Source organism: Hyperolius riggenbachi, chromosome 9, assembly GCF_040937935.1.
Source record: "Hyperolius riggenbachi isolate aHypRig1 chromosome 9, aHypRig1.pri, whole genome shotgun sequence".
Taxonomy (NCBI): Eukaryota; Metazoa; Chordata; class Amphibia; order Anura; family Hyperoliidae; genus Hyperolius; species Hyperolius riggenbachi.
In genome coordinates this window covers 169,699,585-169,723,664 of record NC_090654.1, presented here as the reverse complement: position 1 = coordinate 169,723,664, position 24,080 = coordinate 169,699,585, and the positions used below count along the sequence as shown (strand labels likewise).

General features: G+C 44.8%; 1 protein-coding gene across 4 annotated transcripts in view; it reads right to left on the bottom strand.

The window, feature by feature from the left end:
* Positions 1-24,080, bottom strand: part of CACNA2D3 (calcium voltage-gated channel auxiliary subunit alpha2delta 3) — a 1,137,695-nt gene that overhangs the window by 209,347 nt on the left and 904,268 nt on the right. For all 4 annotated transcript variants that reach the window (XM_068253668.1, XM_068253670.1, XM_068253669.1 and 1 more), the window contains one exon: positions 22,702-22,764. In XM_068253668.1, the coding sequence (XP_068109769.1) occupies positions 22,702-22,764 (63 nt within the window). The remainder of the gene's footprint in view (positions 1-22,701; positions 22,765-24,080) is intronic.

Below are 24,080 nucleotides of genomic sequence, written 5' to 3'. Positions count from 1 at the left end.
GTCCCAGTTGTGTATTGGACACAATGTGGGCTGCACGACCGCTGTCTGGGACCTCCTGTTGTGTTTATTTACGGCCCTGGTATCACCGCTAGGTACCAGGGCTATTATGTCACGCTGCCTACCTGCTGCCACACTCACACTACTCCTCCATTCCTCCTGCTGCTGCTGTCTGTCTGTGTTTCCCACTGCCAGGGTACACAGAATTACCTTCTGCTGCCACACTGCCACCAGCTATTACGTCAAACAATAGCTGCTCACATAATTACTCTCCTCCATTCCTCCTCCTGCTGCTGCTGCTGTCTGTCTGTGTTTCCCACCGCCAGGGTACACAGATTTACCTTCTGCTGCCACTCTGCCACCAGCTATTACGTCAAAAAATAGCTATATATCTGTGTAATTGGTTGTAAAACCAAAACTACAAAACCATTACAAAAAAAGGTTTAATTTTTCTGAGGTGCCCGGGTTGAAAACTGTGTTGTCCCAGTTGTGTATTGGACACAATGTGGGCTGCACGACCGCTGTCTGGGACCTCCTGTTGTGTTTATTTACAGCCATGGTATCACCGCTAGGTACCAGGGCTATTATGTCACGCTGCCTGCCTCATTGACTGCATGCTGCCACACACTCATCCTCCTCCTCCTGCTGCTAAATTTACCTCCTGCTGTCTGTGTGTTTCCACTGCCAGGGAGCACATACAATGGCGCTTCCAACATGCGTGCGCCACCAGCTATTTGTTGTTACGCTCAAAAATAGCTGCATTTCTTTAAAAAAAAAAAAATGAAAAGAGAAATAAGTGACGAAGAAGACGATATAGAAGAAGATGAAGATGAAGAAGATGAAGAAGAAGAAGAAGAAGATGAAGAAGATGAAGAAGAAGAAGAAGAAGAAGATGAAGAAGATGAAGAAGAAGATGAAGAAGATGAAGATGAAGAAGATGAAGAAGAAGATGAAGAAGAAGAAGAAGAAGAAGATGAAGAAGATGAAGATGAAGAAGATGAAGAAGAAGATGAAGATGAAGAAGATGAAGAAGATGAAGAAGAAGATGAAGAAGATGAAGATGAAGAAGATGAAGAAGATGAAGATGAAGAAGATGAAGATGAAGAAGATGAAGAAGAAGAAGAAGAAGATGAAGAAGAAGAAGATGAAGAAGAAGAAGAAGAAGATGAAGAAGAAGAAGAAGATATAGAAGAAGAAGAAGAAGATATAGAAGATAAAGAAGAAGAAGAAGAAGAAGTATATACAGTACTGAACAAAATTCTGGACACAACTTCTCTTTTCACCTTTTTTTTTTTTTTAAAGGAACATCCCCACATAATCACTTGCTGTTGTCACTTGGAAAAAAATATGTTTCTTGCATCATTAACCCTCAAAACAAGTGTTGGGAAGCTATTTAAGGCCAATTCGAATAGTCAGCTCGAATAATGAGCTCGAATACCGACTCGAATAGTGAGCTCGAAGTCCGAGGTCGAATCGAATAGTAAAATTTATTCGACTCGAATATTCGACTGACCTCGAATAATTTACTATTCGAATTCGACCAAACTCGAATTTTAAAAAGGGGTATTTGAGCACCACTACTCTCACTATTGCAGGCACACGAGTGAGTGTAATGGCCGGTGGAGCCTGCCTTATATAAGGGGGGGAGTGGCTCCAGGACTGAGTGTAGCCTGATTGGCTGCAATGTGCCTGCTGACTGTGATGTAGAGGGTCAAAGTTGACCCTAATGGAGCATTATGGGGTGAATCGAACTTCCGGGAAAGTTCGCTTTCGCCGGCGAACGCGAACCACCCAAAGTTTTCCTGGAACCGTTCGCCGGCGAACCGTTCGGGTCATCTCTACAGAGCACTGCAAGCCAAATGTATTTGCTTTTACACACGGTTTATGTTCACTTACCAACCTAACTGATTTAACAATTTGATGTGTTGAATTTTTAGTATAGATTAGCTAAAAAAGAGGTGAAGGACATGTTTTACCATGGCTCTGTTACACAGTGGCCAACTCTACCTAAGGCTAAATATGACTACAGTGTTGCATAATGTAAATGTCAAGATTACAGTGTCTAATGATAATGTTTATACTGCTGCCAACAATATGTTACTCTGGCAAGATAGAACTTGAGACTTAAGTGCAATAAGGATATGGAGCACATGTAAAACTGCTTATTATATAATTAAGCAGTAGTAATTTCAGATCAATTATATGTTGGCATACAAGCAAAGTAGAGAAGCTTTGGCAAAAATACAGTGCATATCTTTAATCTGCTACTGTGTAATGTGCAAAACATACCACTAAATATTACATATTTCATTGAACCCTCATAAAATAAGGTTTTCTTTACTTTGGTAAGTTTAACCTTCTGCCGTCCGCGTCATGCCAATGGGCGTGGCCGCGGCGGCAGCCCCAGGACCGCCTAACGCCAATTGGCGTAAAGTCCTGGGGCAGTAATTTGCATGAGATGCGCGCGCATCTCATGCTCGGAGGGTGGAGCTCTGCCCCGCCTTCAGTCTCCGAGCGGCTATTGCCGCTAGGGAGACTGTTAGACGGCGATCACGCCGTCTATTTACTAGGTGCAGCGCTGCGATGAGCAGCAGTGCTGCACTGGGGACAGCCGTGTGAACTTTTGACCTGTCCTGAACTGTTTTCTGCAAAAGAAAAACACAATACAGCTGAGATAACCTAATCAGAAGCAGAGGCGGCCTTTAGGGGTGGCAAGTGGGGCAATCGCCCCAGGCCCCGCACATGAACAGGGCCTCGCATGTCATGCCTGCCATACCATGCTCATTTTGGTGGTGGTGAAGGAAAGGTCTACAGAAGTCTAGCTGTTTGTGTTCTGAGCAGTGTGTCATTTACAAATACTCAGATTTTCCTATTTTGTTTTACACAACTTATATTTTTCACCGCCCCCCCTTTTATTGCTTAGGTTTTTGTCTTCAGCATGCTTTCCTGTACTATGCCGTTTGCATTTTTGTAATGAATTTCTGCACTGACATAAAGCTTGCCAAATGTCAGATTAAGGTAACGTGCAAGAGCCTCAGTCTGAGGGCCCCAGGGGCATTTAGGTTAGTCAAGCATGGACTGGAGCTAGAGGGGGCCTAAGCTGGAGTTTCCAGACTGGCTGGGGATTGGTGCTGGGTTTCATGGGGAGCTAGGGATAGGTAGAGGCTGGCTGGGGAGCTAGGGATAGGTACAGCTTGATTACATGACGTATTGTAATTGTTCCTGTATTGGTTGGCTAGGGGGTTTTTAAACAATAATAAGGCATACTGCTTTAGAGGTGGACAAGCCCGTGACTGTGGTGGTACGGTACATGGCTAGTCTTGGGCGAACATCCAGATGTTCGGGTTCGAGAACGTTCGGCCGAACGGTGTCCCGATGTTCGGTACGTTCGTGCCGAACACCGAACATAATGGAAGTCAATGGGGACCCGAACTTTCCTGCTTTGCAAAGCCTCCTTACATGTAACATAGACCAAAATTTCAGAGTATGTGGACGGGGGGGGGGGGGGGGGGGGAGGGGTATAAGAGGAAACTATTTTTTTCCGAAAGGACCTTATAGTTTTTGAAAAAAATGATTTTTAAGTTTCAAAGGGAAATTGTCTTTTAAATGCGGAAAATGTCAGTTTTTTTTTGCACAGGTAACAACAATCTTGTATTATTTTCAGAGCAAAGCAATGAGTTTTGTCGCCATGCAGTGATTAATAAATAGAAATGGGATATTACGGAAAGTGGCAACGCTAAGCCATCACAGATGTTCATGGTCCTTGGTCGGGGTCGGACTCGGGGAGTGTTGCGTAGTCGTTTCCAATCCACGATTGATTCATTTTAATTTGTGTCAGACTGTGGCAATAAGACAATGCTATATAGTATGCTATATACTGGTGACGGACGGAAGTACTACTGATCCCAGCAGTACACGCTGACTGTGGCAGTACAGTGGCAATAAGACAATGCTATATAGTATGCTATACACTGGTGACGGACGGAAGTACTACTGATCCCAGCAGTACACGCTGACTGTGGCAGTACAGTGGCAATAAGACAATGCTATATAGTATGCTATATACTGGTGACGGACGGAAGTACTACTGATCCCAGCAGTACACGCTGACTGTGGCAGTACAGTGGCAATAAGACAATGCTATATAGTATGTTATACACTGGTGACGGACGAAAGTACTACTGATCCCAGCAGTACACGCTGACTGGCAGTACAGTGGCAATAGACAATGCTATATACTGGTGGCGGAAGTACTACTGATCCCAGAAGTACACGCTGACTGGCAGTACAGTGGCAAATAGACAATGCTATATACTGGTGGCGGAAGTACTACTGATCCCAGCAGTACAAGCACGCTGCAGTAGTATGACTAGGAGGCTGGGGGGGCCCTGGCTAGCCTAGCTGGTGAGAGAGTCTAACCTGCCTGCCTACCCAAAGCTAAACCCAACTTCAAGTGGCGGAGAAATGACGCAGTTCGGGTATTTATTTACCCGAACCACGTGACCCGCTCGGCCAATTGCAGTGCAAGCCGCGTGTTCGAGCCCGAACCACGTGACCAGCTCGGCCAATCACAGCGCGAGCCGAACGTTCGGGGAACGTTCGGCCATGCGCTGTCAGGCTGAACGCATGGTCGAACACCACGAGGTGTCCGGCGGAGCCCGAACCGAACTCGAACAGCCCAAAATCCGGGGCGAACCCGAACAGTAGCGAACACTGTTCGCCCAACACTATACATGGCCTTCGCTTATGCCTCTAGGCCCCGCATATGACACTCGACCCAGGCCCCGCGTACTCTAAGGCCGGCTCTGATCAGAAGTTAGAGCTCTCCACCACTTTCAAAGTCACAGAGCTCAATGGCTATTTGCATAGATAATAACTGGACTGGACTGTACTAGAAATAAATATTAGACTTCTGTCTCTGCTCCTAATGCTTTATTTCTTAGCTGTACTACAACACAACCAATTCATTATATCATAAATTTTGATTAGCCGCACCCAGGCTATGCATATACATAGGTTAGGATTTAGTTAGTGTTAGGCCCCTCCCATGGAGGATTGACTTCTTCGCAGTGGGAGGGACGAGTACTTAATAGGTTGCATGCAAGCTGTTAATGGAAACCAACATCCTCCTCTAGTCGTAGACAGGTCATGTGTATGCTCGGTGTGTATTTGACCCCACAAGTGGGGCTTGCACTCTTTTGCAGGTAGGCACTAGTCTGTTTTTAAGTAGCGCTGCTCATTTCCTTGCTAAGAAAGACTAAAATGTCCGAAAATATCTATTTAACCACTTGCCGACCGCACACTCATACCGTGCGGCGGCAAAGTGGTAGCTGGAGGTGCCTCCCTAATTAATCAGGAAAGGCCGCTCGCGCGAGCGGACGTTTCCTGTTAGATCACGGAGCGGGTCTCCGTGAATAGCCTGCGAGCCGCTGATCGCGGCTCGCAGACTGAATGTAAACGCAGGAGACATTTGTCTCCTTTGTTTACATTGAACAGTGCTGCTGCGCAGCAGCGCCGTAAGGCAGATCGGCGATCCCCGGCCAATCAGCGGCCGGGGATCGCCGCCATGTGACAGAAGACATCCTGTCACAGGCTGCACAGGACGGATAGCGTCCTGTGCAGCCCTGATCACGAGGGGGGACAGGTAGGAGAGGGAGGGGGGGGGAATTTCGCTGCAGAGGAGGGCTTTGAGGTGCCCCCCCCCCCGCAAACCTCAGGCAGGCAGGAGCGATCAGACCCCCCCCCTGCACATCATCCCCATAGGGGGGAAAAAAGGGGGGCGATCTGATCGCTCTGCATGCACCCTGATCTGTGCTGGGGGCTGCAGAGCCCACCCAGCACAGATCACAAAAAACAGCGCTGGTCCTTAAGGGGGGGTAAAGGCTGGGTCATCAAGTGGTTAACATTTTTGGTTTGTTTTTACTAGAAAAGGCCTGAACCTCCGATTTTTCGCAAAACTTTGGTTCGTGTGAACTTCCGCGAACCGCAATAGACTTCAATGGGGAGGCAAACTTTGAAAACTAGAAACACTTATGCTGGCCACAAAAGTGATGAAAAAGATGTTTCAAGGGGTCTAACATCTGAGTTTTTGCATGGATGAGTGGGATAGATGCCAAAAGTCCTGGGGAAAAATCTGGATTTGACGCAAAGCAGTGTTTTAAGGGCAGAAATCACATTGAATGCTAAATTGCAGGCCCAAAGTGCTTTAAAACATCTTGCATATGTATACATCAATCATGGAGTGTGATTAGAGTACTGCTTCACACTGGCACACCAAACTCACTGTGTGGTAGCTCAACGATAGAACACCAGTGACTGTCCAGCTGATCAAATTTGGTCTGTCCACAATGCCCCTCCGCCCCCCCCCCCCCCCCCCCCAGACACTCATATAGCCGTCGGTCATTGTTTCATTGTGATACACAAGCCCCTAAACCGCGGCAAGGTAATGATCACAAAGGGAAATTGGCACATGTACAGCCAGAAAAATTAGGCAGGCATGTACACGCAAAAGAAAAAGATTGGGGTGCGCTAGAGCCTATACATACACTGACCCCTCAGGGGAGCCACTCACTGTCACAAAAATACCAGTAGTGAAAAAACTTGCAGAGGGTGTCTTCAAAACAGTATAAAAATTTTATTAGAACATCATTAACACCTTCATAACATTACCCCTCTCCCCCCTTAAAAAACACGGCCGTGTTTTCCAAACGTCAGCTGACTCCACACATTCAACTTCAGCACTATTAGGCAGCCTCAATTGCTAGCATAACATTCCCTATATCAAGGGATTTGACTGGCACTCTTAAGTCTCTAGCAATCTCGCTATGTGATGATATAATGTCACTTGATTGTACCAAAGCCCAAACTGATGTACAGTATATCATGCAGCGGATACACTGGAGGAGCGATTTAGGCAGCTTCAATGTAACATGAATTCAACGATTCCTTCAATTGCAAGCATGGACACTAATTCAATCATTATCCCAGCTTCTGGTTACAGATTGTATAGTACTCGGGTAGTCTCATCACCACCTTGTAACTTCCATCATGCCCATCACAGAATCACACGCAAAGGAATCCATATGGTGCCTTTCTCCTGGAGTTAAAGCTTAAGCACAGCTACTGCAAGTGGTGTCACATTACCACAGCTCCAATCACAGGTTTGAATAGACAGTCACATATATAGCATGCCATGCAAAAGCGGACATACAGCTGCGGATACACAGTACTGCCCTGCGGGCTCTCACCACCGCTGGTTAGCGTGTCACTGTCCGCCTTATTGCCCTGCGTCACAGCTGTAGACTCCGCTGCTGCGTACTTCCGTCTAGCGGGGACATTCACTTGCAGAGACTCCAGGCGTTGCGTATAGCAAGCTCCGCTTACTGATGTTCCGGTCAGCTGATCGTGACGACCGTGTCACGTGACATGTTTCGCTCGGTACTACTCCGAGCTTTCTCTTAGTTGGGATTGGCTACAGCCTCTTTTATTAGCTAGTCACATGCTTCGTGATTGTCCAATTAAAGTCCAGACCTTTTTTACCTAGCAACAGATGATGGAATTGTAGACCTATCACCACCTCACTCACAGTACTCAACAACTTAACTACTTGAGTTCTGGTTGCCTCTGACGCTGCACTGGAATAAAGTATACCGGTCATTCTTTCATCACTGGCTTATCAATGTACTCATTGGCAGGAAGATCATGCAGATGCAAACTCAGTTGTATTTTCAAAATAGAGAGCACAATGGAATTAACTGTAGCCGGGTATGGACGCACACAATGCGATCCTGACAATTTATACGCCTAAGGGTCACATACGTGCGCGACCCACCCCGATCACAGCACCCCAAGTACAAACAGTACACATATCATTCATGTCCACCGCCTCTTACAGAGCGCCCAGGGACCCACCACAGCGTAGGGGCTGCTCAGCTCTTTAATCCACACCACAGCAACCCCCACCCCACAGCGGTCTCCCTAGAGACTTCACATCATCTTGGCAGAAAAGGAACCAGAGACATGTCAGTATTCAAATCTCTGGGTATAAGTGTAAGCAATCTAAATATCCATCTGATCTCCATCTGTTTTAACAACCTATCATGATCCCCACCCCTGGAAGACAAGTTCATTTTATAAAAGCCCTTAAATTTGATTTTTTTCCGGATCACTGTCATGAAATTTCAAAAAATGTTCCCCCAAGGGTGAACCAACTGTAGCATTCTTCACATTGCTGACATGTTCCTGAATACGAGACTTCAAGATTCGTGTAGTTTCTCCAATGTATTTAAGTCCACATGGACACATGATCATATATAGTACAAACTTACTGTTACAGTTTATAAACGACCGTATGTTGAACTCATGTCTTGAGTCAGCATCAGAGAATGTATCACCCCTCTCGGCTAAATGGCACACACTGCAGCCTGAACATGGGTACATCCCATTGGGACGTCGAGACTCACCTAACCACATAGTTGTGGCCGGTGCCACTTTGGGCTGGTAGTCAGAACGCACCAAGAGGTCACGTAAATTTGGGGCCCTTCTAGCCATCATCTTGGGATAGTCTCCCACCAGACGAGCTATTTTTGGGTCCAGCTGCAGCAGGTGCCAGTGCCGAGCTAGGATACCTCTCAATTGGTTCCAATGAGTACCATATCTTGTAATGAGTCGAATCGAGTCATCTTTGTTTTTAGACACCAGTGTATCCGCTGCATGATATACATCAGTTTTGGCTTTGGTACAATCAAGTGACATTATATCATCACATAGCGATATTGCTAGAGACTTAAGAGTGCCAGTCAAATCCCTTGATATAGGGAATGTTATGCTAGCAATTGAGGCTGACTAATAGTGCTGAAGTTGAATGTGAGGCATGTACACGCACCAGAAAAGTTATTATAGCGGCCACTGCTAGCAGCGGCCTTAAAAATTCAGGAATCCGCCTGGTGTCCTGGACCCTGTAGGTGGTGGTGGAGAAGGTAGTCAAGCGGCCTGCAGGCAGGGATGCTGTGTGGGGAGCGAATTAGTCTTGGGGCAGGCAGTCACACGGCGTGCAGGCAGAGATACTGTATGTGGGGACTGACTTAGTCTTGGGGCTGGCAGTAGCCCTCCGGGATCCATGCCTCATTCATTTTGATAAAGGTGAGGAACTGAACACTTTTGTGACTTAGGCGACTTCTCTTCTCAGTGACAATGCCCCCAGCTGCGCTGAAGGTCCTTTCTGACAGGACGCTTGAGTAAGGCTTGCAGAAGTTGGATGGCAAATTGTGACAGCTCTGGACACAGGTCAAGCCTGCGCACCCAGTAGTCCAAGGGTTCATTGCTGTTCACAGTGTCTACATCCACACTTAAGGCCAGGTAGTTAGCTACCTGCCGGTCCAGGCGTTGGTGGAAGGTGGATCCGGAAGGGCTAAGGCGAGGTGTTGGACTAAAGAATGTCCACATGTCCGACATCACCATGAAATCATTGGAGTGTCCTGTCCTTGCCTGCGTGGACATTAGAGAAGGATTACTGGCAGTGGTACCTTTATTGCGTTGTGCTGTGACATCACCCTTATACGCATTGTAAAGCATAGTTACCAGCTTGTTCTGCAAGTGCTGCATCCTTTCTGCCTTCCAGTGATTTGGAAACATCCCCGTCACTTTGTGCCTAAACCTACTGCGCAGGTGTTGAGGAAACATCTGGTTCTGATGAGAATTGATCCCACAACGCTTCCTCCTGTAACTGTTCCTGTTCAAGCTCCTCCACAGCTTTATCCACCACTCTATCCACGGTACGCTCCAGGAAGTAAGCGTATGGAATCAAGTCACTGATGGTGCCTTCACTGCGACTCACCAGGTTGGTCACTTCCTCAAACGGCCGCATGAGCCTGCATGCATTTCGCATGAGTGTCCATTTGTTGGGCCAGAACATCACCATCTCCCCAGACTGTGTCCTTCTACTGTAGTTGTCGAGGTACTGCTTGACGGCTTTCTCCTGTTCTAGCAGGCGAGAGAACAAAAGGAGGGTCGAATTCCAGCAAGTCGGGCTATCGCAAATCAGGCGTCTCACTGGTTGCCAGTGAGACTGCTGATTTACGATAGCCTGAATGTTTCTCCGCTGAATATCGGCAAAGCATGCCATGGCCGTATAAGACCACCTGAAATGCCCACACAACTTCCTGGCCTGCTTCAGGAGGACGTCCTCTAAGCCTGGGTACATTGACACAAATCTTTGAATGACTAGATTCAGTACATGTGCCATGCAGGGTACATGTCAGGTTTCCCAAATTCAAAGCGGAAATGAGATTGCTGCTGTTATCACACGCCACGTTGCTGATCTCCAGCTGGTGCGGGGTTAGCCACTGATCCACCTGTTTCTTAAGAGCAGCCAGGAGAGCTGCTCCAGTGTGACTCCCTGCTTTGAGGCAAGACATGTCTAAGATGTCGTGACACCGTCGTATCTGGCATGCAGCATAGGCCCTGGGGAGCTGGGGATGTGTAGCTGGAGAGGAGATCGCAGCACCAGTAGAGTTGAACTGCCACTCAGCCAAAAAGGAGGAGAATGACGACAGTGAAGAGGATGTAGCAGGAGGAGAGCAGGCGGCAGCAGGCCCGCCTGCAAGCCGTGGAGGTGTCACAAGTTGGTCCGCTGCACAGCCACGTACTCCCTTCTTGTCAGCGGTCACCAGGTTGATCCAATAGGCTGTGTAAGTAATGTACCTGCCCTGACTGTGCTTGCAGACCAGGCATCCATGAACAGGTGGACCCTTGACCCAACGCTGTGTGCCAGAGATGACACCACTTGCCTCTCAACTTCACGGTACAGTTTGGGTATTGCCTTTTCAGAGCAATAATTGCGGCCTGGTATCTTCCACTGCGGTGTCCTAATGGCCACAAATTTACAGAAGGTTAAGAGAGTTGACTACCAAGCACTCAGACCTGGGTTCAATTCCTGGCCAAGACCTGGGTTCAATTCCCGGCCAAGGTATGTAAGCTGGCTTTGAAAAGCCTACAAATCTTTAAGCAAGCTAATTTTTCTCTAGGATAGATCATAATGGTACATGCTAGGCTGCCTTCAGCATGTAGTGCTGGTGGTGGACCAGCAGTTAAGAGAGCTGACTGCCAAGCACTCAGACCTGGGTTCAATTCCCGGCCAAGATCTGGGTTCAATTCCTGGCCAAGGTATGTAAGCTGGCTTTTAAAAGCCTACAATTCCCTGGAAGATGAGACCCTCCGGGAGGAGGGGAGGAGGGAGGAGGAGAGGAGGTAAAGTTATAACAATTAGCTAGGAACAAGCCTATAAGAGCCTAACTAAACTCTTCCTAGCAGAGTCTGTCAGCAGCTGTCCCTTAACTAATTAGTGCAGGCAGACTAGTGAGTAAAACGGCACAAGGACCTTGCCTTTTATAAAGGTGGGGTGGGGCTCCAGGAGTGAGTGCAGTCTGATTGGCAACAATGTGCCTGCTGACTGTGATGTAGAGGGTCAAAGTTCTGCTCAATAGAGCATTATGGGGCGAATCGAACTTCCAGAAAAGTTTGCCTGCTCTTGGCGACCACGAACCACCGAAGTTCGCCAGGAACCGTTCGCCGGTGAACCGTTCACGACATCTCTACTCCTCTCTGACTCCCCCTCTGAACTGTCCCCTTGGTCAACTCGTCTCTTAGGAACCCACATGGCATCCGTATCATCATTATCATCATAATCATCCTGCCCGCCTTCGCTTGCCTCACACACCTCCAAAACCAAAACTTCACCAAAAGCATGTACTTCATCCTCCTCCTCCTCACACGTTACTTCCATAGTGTCCCCTAACTCAGACATATATAATAATAATAATAATAATAATCTGAACATTTGTATAGCACTTTTCTCCTGTCGGACTCAAAGCGCTCAAGAGCTGCAGCCACTGGGACGCGCTCAAGAGGCCACCCTGCAGTGTTAGGGAGTCTTGCCTTGAACTCCTTACTGAATAGGTACTTGACCTAGCCAGGATCCGAACCATGGTCTCCCATGTCAAAGGCAGAGCCCTTAACCAGTACACTATCCAGCCATGAGGTGGTGTAACTTGCTTAGCGCCTTCATCTTGTTGTAACAATAATGGCTGTGCATTAGTGATTTCTCCACCAAATAACTCCTGCGAAGTGTCAAATGCAGTGGATGTGATGCTTGTAGTAGCGCTGGTGGCTGCGGAAGATGAGGTGTTCTGTGTTAAATAGTCATCCACGGCTTGACAATCTTGGGAGTTTATGGGACGTGCTTTCTTCTGAGCACTGTACTTTGGTCCAGGGCCGCACGATATCACATCAGCACAACCTCGCTCAGACCTGCCGGGTGGCCTTCCTCTGGGTCTGCCTCTACCTCTGCCTCTACCTGTTTGGTCTGTTTAGTCCATTTCGGGGGGATGAAGTGAAAGGTATGCACTGACTTGACTAATACAATGTACAGTCACACAAATGCAGTTAACAGGTATGCCCGGAGTGGTATATCACACTGCGTGCACTCACGTAGGTAGGTGGGTGCACTGAACACAACAGGTAGGTATATGCAGTGATGGGTATTATAAATGTGCACTTGTCACACACACACACGTACTGTGAACAGGTACAGTGACTGGTGGCATTAAATATCCCACTGCGTGCGCTCACGTAGGTAGGTGGGTGCACTGAACAGGTAGGTATATGCAGTGATGGGTACAATAATGTGCACCTGTCACACACAGACAGGTACTGGGCAGGCACAGTGACACTGCGTGCACTCACGTAGGTAGGTGGGTGCACTGAAGTGAACAACAGGTAGGTATATGCAATGATGGGTATTACAATGTGCACCTGTCACACACATAGGTAGTCACTGAATGTGCTGGGCTGGCAGTGGCACACACAGTAGGAATTACCAAGGCTGTCTATGCAACACAAGTGTCTGTGGGACACACACACAAAAAAAAAAGATCACAAGAACAAGATTAGCTCTCAGAAGAGCTGTTGAGGGGTGCTTTTTTAGCAATAAGAATCAGCAAGGAGCAAGCTAAGAAGCCTGCAAGAGCCTAACTAAGCTTTCCCTATAGGTCTCTGCACAGCAGCTCTCCCTTCTCTAATTACTGCAGGCACACAAGTGAGTCCAATGCCTGACATTGCCTGCCTTTTATAAGGGGGGTGGGGCACCAGGAGGGAGTGTAGCCTGATTGGCTACAATGTGCCTGCTGACTGTGATGTAGAGGGTCAAAGTTGACCCTCATGATGCACTATGCGGGGCGAATCGAACTTCCGGAAAAGTCCGCGGTTCTCCGTGATCGTGAACCATGGAAGTTTGCTGGGAACCGTTCGCCAGCAAACTGTTTGGGCCATCTCAAATATCTTCAGTTCCACATGGTGCAAATATGAAGTGGTCATAAAAACTGATTTATTCTTCACAAAAATCACATGAGGTGAACTATTGTGACAAAGGGCTCAAAAAGAATAACCTATTTGTAGTTATCTCTCAGCCTCTTCACTTTATCCCTGTTTTGCCAGCCTATGCCTATTACCCAGCTGCCAATCCAAACCCTAATCTTGCTCTTTCTGCTGCCAGTCCTAACTGCAGCCTGCGTATTAAGCCTGACTCTGCCCTATTAAGTCCTTTTCTGATTCTAAATTCACCCTCCCCACGCTGCAGGGTTTACCCTCCTGTTCTTGTCACCACTGGATGGGGGGGGGGGATGATGGAGGATCATGACCTGGTAGTCACTTGCCTCAAAGTAGTCCAATGCCCACTAGGGATAGAGGCCCACAGATCTTTGCAGGACACTCTGTTGAAGACCAGTGGCTACTTAGATTCAACTCCTGGGTGAACCCTACATTTCCACTGGTGCTGGGATCAACATGTAATATGAAATATCACTGTAATGGAATAATTTATGATTTTTTTTCTAAAAGTACCAACCAACGTGTGCTAGCCAATTTAGAATAACTTTGCAGAATAAGCAATACTTTATATCATTTAACACTTGCTTTGCTTTACCTAAGGTCATACCAACAGCATGCAACTATACATGAAACAATTTTCAATTAATCCCCTCTCAGGAGGCATACATATTTTTCTGTTGAGCTCCAAGGGTGCCAATAAATTTGTCTACCTCTGTACGTGCATTTCTTGTGCAATTATATTTGCAAACATTTTCTTCTTGAGCAAGGGGTACTCTAACAATTTGCATACTGTAAAGTACAGTTCTTCAGTTAAGGACATCTTAAACAAATTGACAAAAACTACAACACTACTGCAGAGGATACAAAATAATCAGGGCCGGCCTTAGGTTTCACAGCGCCCTGAGCGAAACCTGATTTTGGTGCCCCCCCTCATCACACACACACACACACACACACACACACACACACACACACACACACACACACACACACACACACACACACACACACACACACACACACACACACACACACACACACACAGGCCCATATGCAATTCACCTTTTCTCCTGAGATATCTCCTAAGACAGTGGTTAGCAACCTTTCTGACGTTGTGACACATCATGCCAAATGCTCAGATCTCTGTGACACTTCACATATGTATAATAGGAAAAATACTATTAATAACCACGATTGGATGGAAAGAGTGAATTATCCTGAATATACTTAGCAATGAAGGGTAGAACCTATCAGGAATATTAATAAAAGCAATCAGTGGGACAGTTATCCGCCCCCCCACCCCCATTTACAATGATAGCACAGCACCAACAATTTGCACCACGCGTTATAGCCGCAGTGCGCCCCCCCCCCCAAAAAAAAACACCCCCGATCTCATGTGTAGGTGCCCTCAATATAGGTTGCCAAGCATAGTATAGTCAGTTGAAGGTCTCTATCACCCCCATAGGTAGCCAGGCCTAGGTGCCTCCAGTATAGGTAGCCATGTGTTGGTGCTCTCAGTAAAGGTAGCCAGCTGTAGGTGCCCCCAGTATAGGAAATCAGGTGTAGGTGCTCTCAGTATAGGTAACCAGCTATTAGGCGCCCCCTTGGAAGCTGGCGCCCTGTGCGACCGCTCTGGTCGCACAGGTCAAAGGCCAGCTATGAAAATAATTAATTTGTTCTTTCACATCACGCGACTATCAAAGCTGCTGGTCCTTAAATGCTGATCTAATTTCATCTTACCTGCTGGATTCAAGTGTACGTGATTATGGTTGAATATCAATCTAACATTGCTTACAAAGTTAAACTTCTTGATGTGATCTAATCTTGTCAAAAATCAGTAATCAGTACAACATCGGCAGAATTAGGTCACGTCTAGACAGCACACGATCTGCGTCAGTCAATCTCACTGCCAAAGACTGCAAGCTTGCCAGGGAATAGAAGGCTGTCTTATTGTCAGTTCCTGTTAACATCCAAACACTTGAGATTAGCTAACAGGCTGTATAGCAGAAATCAACTAGAAAATCAAAGCATCCTTGTTGTATAATTTACAACTCATTAATAAACTCACTTAAAATATGAAGTAGGAAGTAGTTTATTGTTTATTTATTTAGCTGCTCAGACTGAATATTTTGTAGCAACATTGAGCTACTTTCCCACTCAATTTTCACCTTTAAACTCTTCTGCCATTTCCACAATTTGTTTTGGGCTCCAGCAGATGCCCAGTGACCATAGTAATTATGGGTTAATGCTGACCTTCTAGGATTATACTGTAAGTGATGGAGAAAGGGGCACAATTTAATTTCACAACAGGTTTCATGAATGAAAAAAAACTACATTTTAAATTTCATAAAACTGACAAAGTAGGTTGTAAAATCTACTTTTACTGGTTGCAAAATCTAAATATGAAATGTAACCTCTGGGGTGGAATCATCATACTTACCTACCCCAGCAAGAGCCCCTCAGGTCTGCAGCCCCTCTCCTCTTTGTTTGTGGCCCATTTTCTCCTCTGCTGCCACCCTTGGATATCGCACTGGTAATTGGGCAGCCACCTTGAAAATGAGTTACTGTCCCACAGTGCATATATGGAAAGGGTAAAACCCAAAAGTCTTCCTGGAGGTTGAAGTTCACTGCCAGAGACACAGCAGTGTTTGGTGAGAAGAATTGTCCCAATCAATAAACAGGACAAGGGGGAGGTAACTACAATGTTTTCTCCCCAGAGGTGTGGAATTCCAAATTAAGTTTGTTGTTAATTTTCCACATACAGACTCCCTTTAACCACTTAATGACAAGCAGACTTATAAAAACGTCCTGCTAGAGCCTCTTAACGGCTCCAGGTCGTTTGTATAAGTCAAACAGTGCTGCTGCCGCTGTGCACGTGCGTTCCCGCAAGCGTGCACGTGAAATTGGTGAATAAAAATCCATAGAAAAAATACCTTTTATTTCCAAATAATGTCACCATACTTTGTACTAGGGACATAATTAAAATCTTGTGATAACCAGGACAAATAGGCAGATAAAATGTGTGGGTTTTATGCACAGTAGCAGTGTTTATATTAAAACTATAGGAGATGAAATTGGAGAAAGTGTATTTTTTTCATTTTTTTCCTTGTTTTTCCCTTTAAAATGCATAGAAAATAAAGTAATGACTGAAAACAAATATCAAACACAAAAAGCCTAATTGGGAGTGAAAAAACAAGCTATAGATCATTTCATTGTGATTAGTAGTGATTAAGCTATTGGCAAATGAAAGGAATGAGCACTGAAAGGTGAAAATCGCTCTTGTCCGTTGTCCTTGTCCGCATTGGGGGGGGGGGGGGGGGGGGAGTAGTTAAATGGACTGTGATGAGCAAAAATGCCAATTTATTATTTCACATTCATTTTTGTGAAACTTAATGTTAAATTTGATTTTCTAGCGAAAATGTCATTGAAAATAATATAGTTATTTTTCGAGTTTTCATGGTAAAAAATTGCACAGCAAAATATTGTTTTCAGAGCAGTAAATATAAAGATTTTTTTTCACATTTTCAAATACAAGCTATTTTTGAGAATATTTTCTCCGAATCAAAACAGCATTTTTGATGCGAAAATTTGTAAGCAACACTGGACCTAAAAGCTGACAAAATGAAAACAAAACATTGCAAAACATTTTAGTTTAAAATTGCATCTCTAATAAGATACTAAGTAGAGATTAACAAATATGCTGCTAGCATGTGAATCTCCTCTGACCAAGGGTGCAAATTAAATTGAGCTATTGAAAGTTTCTAGCTGCTGGTTATGTAACCAAAAGTCAGCTAACTGAAAAGTAGCAGTTGGCTTTGTTATGTTTAATTACTTTGTCTTCATGGATTAGGGCTGGTTTACACAGATAGTTCTGTGATGGTAAACAACGGACTTGCCGCTCTTCATTTAACCACTTCAGTCTAACTGGACGGGTATACATGTCCAGTGTAATTGTGGAGAGTGCACCACTATTATGTTACTAAATGAGGCACATGTGGTATAATTTTATCCGGAACGTGTTGGAGAATACATTTTGGTGTGTTTTAAAGCTTGGATCCACATCACATAAAAAATGGGTAGGGACAAACTCAACCCAACATAAAAATTATAATAAACTTGGTAAAGTATTAGTATAGCTACACAAGACTTATGGGGTAACATCTGCACCTCCATTCTGGTGTGGTATGCTGGTTCCTCAAACAGAGACAAATACAAGCTTCAGAGGGTCATCAGGTCGGCGGAGAGAATCATTGGAAAACCCCTCCCCTCGCTTTACCTCCTCTACAACTCCAGACTGCGTTCCAGAGCACAAAGAATCGCAAATGACCGCTCACACCCAGGCCACCGCTACTTTAACGTGCTCCCATCCGGCAGAAGGCTACGGTCCATTTCCTCCAAGACAGCTAGGCACATGAACTCCTTCTTCCCTGATGCCGTTAAACTCTTGAATTCCATTCACTGGCTCCCCCCCGCAGGCCGGTAGTCAGTCCATATGTGTCCGACGTGTCCTGCTTTCTGGCCACATTCCCCCCAATTCAGTGCCTCCCTGGCTTAAGTTACACCTACCACTGTACTATTGCTTCTAACTGCAACTGGCTGTTGCTGCTGCTGTTAGAATGTCGCGGTCAGTTGTCATGGTTAGATATGTAATTGTTATTGCCTTCCCGTTGTTGTTGTTTTTGTGCTTGTTTTGTTTTTTGCTGCTGAGTTCTCTGTCTGAGCCCAATCCCAATTCCGGGCATGACCCAGTCATGCTTGGCGAAATAAACTTGATTCTGATTCTGATTTAACTGTGATAAGTAGTAGAATAGATTGTATGGTGTTTTAGGGTTAAGGGCTATGGCCTCAATTCACTAAGATCATGCTAGAGATAATAAGGCAAGAGAAAACTTACCTCCACACGTGAGAGAGTTATCTTACCTCTTCATTCCTTAAGTTACCTCTCCTGTAGTTAATTTACCTCCTCTGTAGTTAATTTACCTCCTCTGTAGTTATTTTCACATGTAGCTAATTAACAGCTTGTCTTTAACTCTGGAGTTATTTTAAGGATTGGAGAGTTAATTTAAAGACAGAAGAGTTAACTTTAGGCTTGCCTGAGGTAAAATGTTTCCTTTCCTGAATACTACATGCCTTATCACCATGGTAACAACTCTAGAAGAGTTATTAAAGACAGGAGATAAGTTTAGTGAATTGAGGCCTATGTCTTGTCTATTCTTTTTAGTAACAAACTGAATCAAAAGCAATAAAAATGTTGTATATTCTGTACCAAAACCAAGACTTATAAAATGAAAACAAAGCGAAAGAATATAAAAGAAAATGACTATATTGTTATCTTAGGAACTTGGCTTTTAAAATATGTATGCAATGAGGTTATATTACTGTTATTTTTCCAAATAAGGTTTTGTAATCGATAGTGTACGAAAAAGCAAAAAAAAAAACGATATTTCCAAATACAATATTGTCCCCATAAATTGTCCTAGGAACATAATCTAAATGTTGTAATAACCAGGATGGATAAGCAAATAGAATTTGTGGGTTTAGCTTATAGTTAGCGCTGTTTATTGTAAGGCTATAATGGATACAAATAAAGAAATAATGTGGGTTTTTTTTTTTCATTTTTTTCCCTTATTTTCCCTTTAAAATGCATAGAAACTAAGGTACTTACTACCAAACAAAAATATTGCTCTCTAAAAGCCTAATTTGGCCTGAAAAAAACAAGACATAGATCATTTAGGTGTGATAAGTAGTAATAAAGTTATTGCCAAATAAATGGGAGCAGCGCTGATATGTGAAAATTGCTCTCGTCCTGAAGTGGTTAAATGCTGTCCATTCAAATGAATGGACAGCTGCAGTTTGATCGCTTATCAGCGTTCCCCTTTCCCCCGAGCCCTTGTCCAATCCATGAACAAGGGGCTCTTCCCCACCTCCAGTGCCCCAGGATGAGGTGGGGGCGACAACTCCCTGGGGGGGTTCGTGGTGGCATCTGGGAGTCCCCTTTAAGAAGGAAACCCCAGATGCCCACCCCACCCCCTCCCAGGAGAAATTAGTATAGGGGTACAAATGAGTATAGGGATACCCCTTACCCATTTCCATAAAGGGTTAAATGAAATAAAAACTTAACAATGAGAAAAGTCCTTTAATGTTCTTAATTAACCAGAAATACTTACCTGTACCTTTAAAAAAATGTTCCCACGCCAATATCCTCGGAAAAGGTCCCACGCCAATATCCTCTAATCTTGCAATCTTTTTAAGTTGATTGAAGATCTCCGCCGCCCCACACACCGCCCCCGTGCAGCTCTCAGCTATACTTAAGAACATCACAAGATTAGAGCATATTGGCACGGGACCTTTTCCAAGGATATTGGCGTGGGAACATTTTTAAAGGTACAGGTAAGTGTTTCAGAAGATCGCAAGATAGAGGATATTGGCGTGGAACATTACCAAGGACATTGGACTGGGAACATTTTTTAAAGGTACAGGTATTTCTGGTAAATGAAGAACATTAAAGGACTTTTCTCATTGTTGCATTTTTATTTTATTTAACCCTATATGGAGATGGGTAAGGGATACTTTGTACCCCTATACTCATTTCTCCTGGGGGGGGGGGCATCTGGTGTCCCCTTCTTAAAGGGGACTGCCAGAAGCTACCATGAACCCCCCAAGGGAGTCATCACCCCCACCTCCTCCGGGGGCACTGGAGGTGGGGAAGAGCCCCTTGTCCATGGATTGAACAAGGGCTTGGGGGGAAAGGGGAAGGCTTGGCCGCCCCTCTCCCCCGGAGCCCCCCCCCCACTACCATGGATTATGCAGGCTGGTATAGATCAGGGTACGAAGCCCCACTCTGCTGGGGTTCCACATTCTGGCTATCCCAGCCTGCATGGGAGACAAGAGGTTACAGGGGCTTGGTAGGGGGAACCCCATGCCATTTAAAAAAAAAAAATGCCCCCCACTCTGAACATAATTTTTTTTTTTTTTTAATACGGTTTCCCACTATCTTTTTAACATATCCTGCAAATTTGGTGTTGCTAGGATGTAAGGGGTCTTTGCTATTAACTGTTAAAGTCGCGGGAATTGTTTCCATAAGAACTGTCATTACCACATTTAAATGTATACTTTTTTCCTTTGAAGTTTTAAAACCGATTTTCTCAAAAAGTAAAGGGGCTTGATTTACTAAGCAGTGCTAACCTACTTAGCACATCTAAAGTCTTAAGGCGTGCTAAGTAGGTTAGCACCAGTTTTCTCAATCAGATCGTGCGCTAAGTACCGCACGCAAAATCCTATGTGCACGCTAAGTCCCTTAGGCTTTAGTGAGCATTTCGCGTGGAGCGCCCTGCGCTCTGTGCAGTGCGCGCGCAAAACTTTGCGCGCGGTACTTTGCGCATGATCACTACTTCTCACATTTCAACTGAGTTTAGACGTGCTAAGGGCCAGTGCTAAAGTTAGCACCGTTTTGTAAATCAAGCCCAAGGTCTTTTTTGGTGAAAAAAAAATTCCTCTTGTTCCCACTGTTCTGTTTAACATATCTGGGAAATTTGGTGTTTCTACAATGTAAGGGGACTTTGCTATTACCCACTAAAGTCGGCGGGTGATAATCATGGGTTATTTTTACATTTTCCAGTTTTTCTCAAAAACTAAATGTTCTTTTTGAATTTTTATTTAAGTTGTAGCCCCTTATCACCTTTATAATCCATGCAATTTTGGGGATTGTAGCATGTATCCTGAAAATCCTGATCCATGGCCGTAGATCGCCGTGATTGACTCCGGTTCGAATTCGTGATTCAGTGTCAAATCTGGATTTTGATCACGATCGTTCCAGATTTTTTTTAGCCATGGCTGGGTTTGTTGAATCCGTGGATGCGGGAATCCGGAATTTCCAGATATACTCAAATTCGTGGATAGGGGTATCCGAGCACCATTAAATGGCACCCACCCATAGTGACCTCCCTGAGCACCTAAACTGACCTCTCTCTCCCCCAGCAACACCAGCGACCTCTCTCTCCCCCAGCACCCACGATGACTTCCCCTTCCTGCAGCACCCACACTGATGTCTACTGAACTCTACTTCTCCCAACATCCACCCTCACCCCTTTTCCCCGTAGTTGGCACCCAGTACTCACATGAAACAAAGTGCCTGCACCCAGGCCTAACATTGCACCCAGTATTCACACCTGCATACAGCCTCCACATGGCACCCACTATCTGCACCAAGCACCCACTTAACCAGTACCTGCAGCAAAAGTACCTGCATTTAAAACCCACATGATACCCAATGCCCATCCATTACCAGCACCTAGTACAGGCGTGGCACCAAGTATTCACACCCATGTCACACCCAGTTCTTGCATCCAGCACCCACGTGACATCCAGTACATGCACCCACATCTCACATGACACTTGTAATCAACACCGGCATGACACTTGATACCCACCCATAGCCAGAACCCACATGGCACCCAGCATCTACATTCAGCACCCACATGGCAAAAAGTACCCCTTAGCCAGTAATGAGGAGGCGCGGCCACCGGTGACAGGTCCAGCTGACTCCACACCATTGAATGCACCCAGTACTTCAGTAACTGAATGTATGTGTCAAGTGGAAGGGCTCAGGGATATGGTTTGGGACAGTTTAAGAGACGGGGCGGGGGGGGGGGGGTGAAGGTCACATGTCACTACAGGGTAAGGGGGCTTGGGGGGGGGGTCCCCCACAACTTGTAGGTACTACTGTGCATTTGGGGGGGGGGGGGAGAGGCCCCTTTTTTTAAATTTGATAACACCCAACTTAAGGACCCTCTGCACGGCCCTGGAACAAAATGAACAATTCACAGTATAAATATAACAGTGAGGATCACAAGGCTCATTCCCGCCCCATGGTTTTGAGGAGTTGGAGTGAACTCAAGCAAACACAGTGACATACAAACTCCATGTAAATTCTGTTGGCTGAGACTTGAATGCAGCAATCTAGCACTGAGTGCCCACTAATGATGCAATCTTGATTGTACAATCTTATAAAATCTATGTAGTAGAAGGGTAAACTGTGTAAATGCACTTTGAACAGATACTTTAGGTAGTCCCTAGTGGTAATATTGTACAATCAAGATTGCATCATTAGTATACACCTTAGTTGTGCTAACAATTTAGCCACTAAAGCAACACACAGTACATTCAAAAAGCAAAAGCGATTTTTACTCTTCTTCAGCTTGCTACATCATAATCTTGCTTCACTTTTTTATTATCAGGGCATTTGTGATTTTAATAACACTTTTACCAGTATTATATATTACAGTTATGCATTACATTTTTTTTTCATCAAAAATACCTTACCTGCCTGTAATCTTCAGAGACCAAAATAAAGCCATTATTGTCAATGAGATAGCAGTTCAGTTCCTATAGAAACAACACAGAATTATTAATATTGTATTTTCATATTGAGTAAAGAAAATTTAACAAACACTATATAGAAAATGTATTTTAGCAATAAAGATTATTTCAGTGAATCATTATTTAAAGAGCTTACACAAAGTGTGTTAAAGTCAGAAAAAAGAAGGGTTCAACCAAATGGGTTTATACTGACCGTTATGCTTTCCAAAAACTTTACAATACCCCTTTGCTGGACATGAAGTGAGTGGTGTGCAGTGTTAGTGTTAGTGTTGAGCTGAAATTTTCGAAATTTCGTGTTACTATAATTACGCATGCGAAATTTGCTATTACGATGCGAAATTATGGTAGCGTAATTGCCATTAAAATCGTAATTGAAAATACCGTAAGCGTAATTTTCAACGCGTAATTTCGCGTTTCGTTCATAACATAATTTCGTGTTAAACCATAACGTAATTTCGCGTTAAACCATAACGTAATTTCGCATATCTTCGTAATTTCACAAATTTCGTAATTACTTGTTAGCAGGGTTGCTCGCGAATTTTCGCCAAAGGCATTTTCGTCTGCATGGCGAATTTTGATGCGAAATATCACTACATGGCGAATTTTATATGCGAAATAGCATTCCGTAACGCGATTAACGCTTACAGTAATATGAACTATCGCAACAGTACGTTATGTAACTACGCTTACAAACGGTTGCATGCAAGGCAAACGTAATTTCGCGATACCCACTGTAATGTGAAAATTACGCGAAAATTACGCTTCCGCGGAATGTGAAAATTACGCGAAAATGTGAAAATGTAATGTGAAAATTACGCGGAAATTACGCTTACGCGGAATTCCGCGAAATCCTTCTTCATTACGATTATGTACTTACGGCCATAATCGTAATTACACTAATTACGCGAAATTTCGCGAAATCGTAATTAAGTCATTACGCTCATCTCTAGTTAGTGTCACATCAACGCTCCAATGTCACCTTACTGTGTGTTACTGTTGGTCAGGGATGCCCAACTCCAGTCCTTGAGGGCCAGATCCATGCCAGTGTTTAGGATGGACAGAGAAATAGCAAATGTGTTCTACTTGATGATGTACACCTTTCCTGATTCAGTCCCATCAATAAAATTGAGCTGTGCCAAAAATGTGTGAGGATCTCGGCCCTTGAGGACTGGAGTTGGGCGCCCTTGTTTTTGGTGATATCAGTTGGTGTGTCTATGGCTGGTCACTCACTATAACAAACGTGACTGGCAGAGGCAGCAGAGTACAGAGGTTCTAGGAGTCATGGTAGTGCATCATTCTGTGGCCATGGCGTATGTGAACTT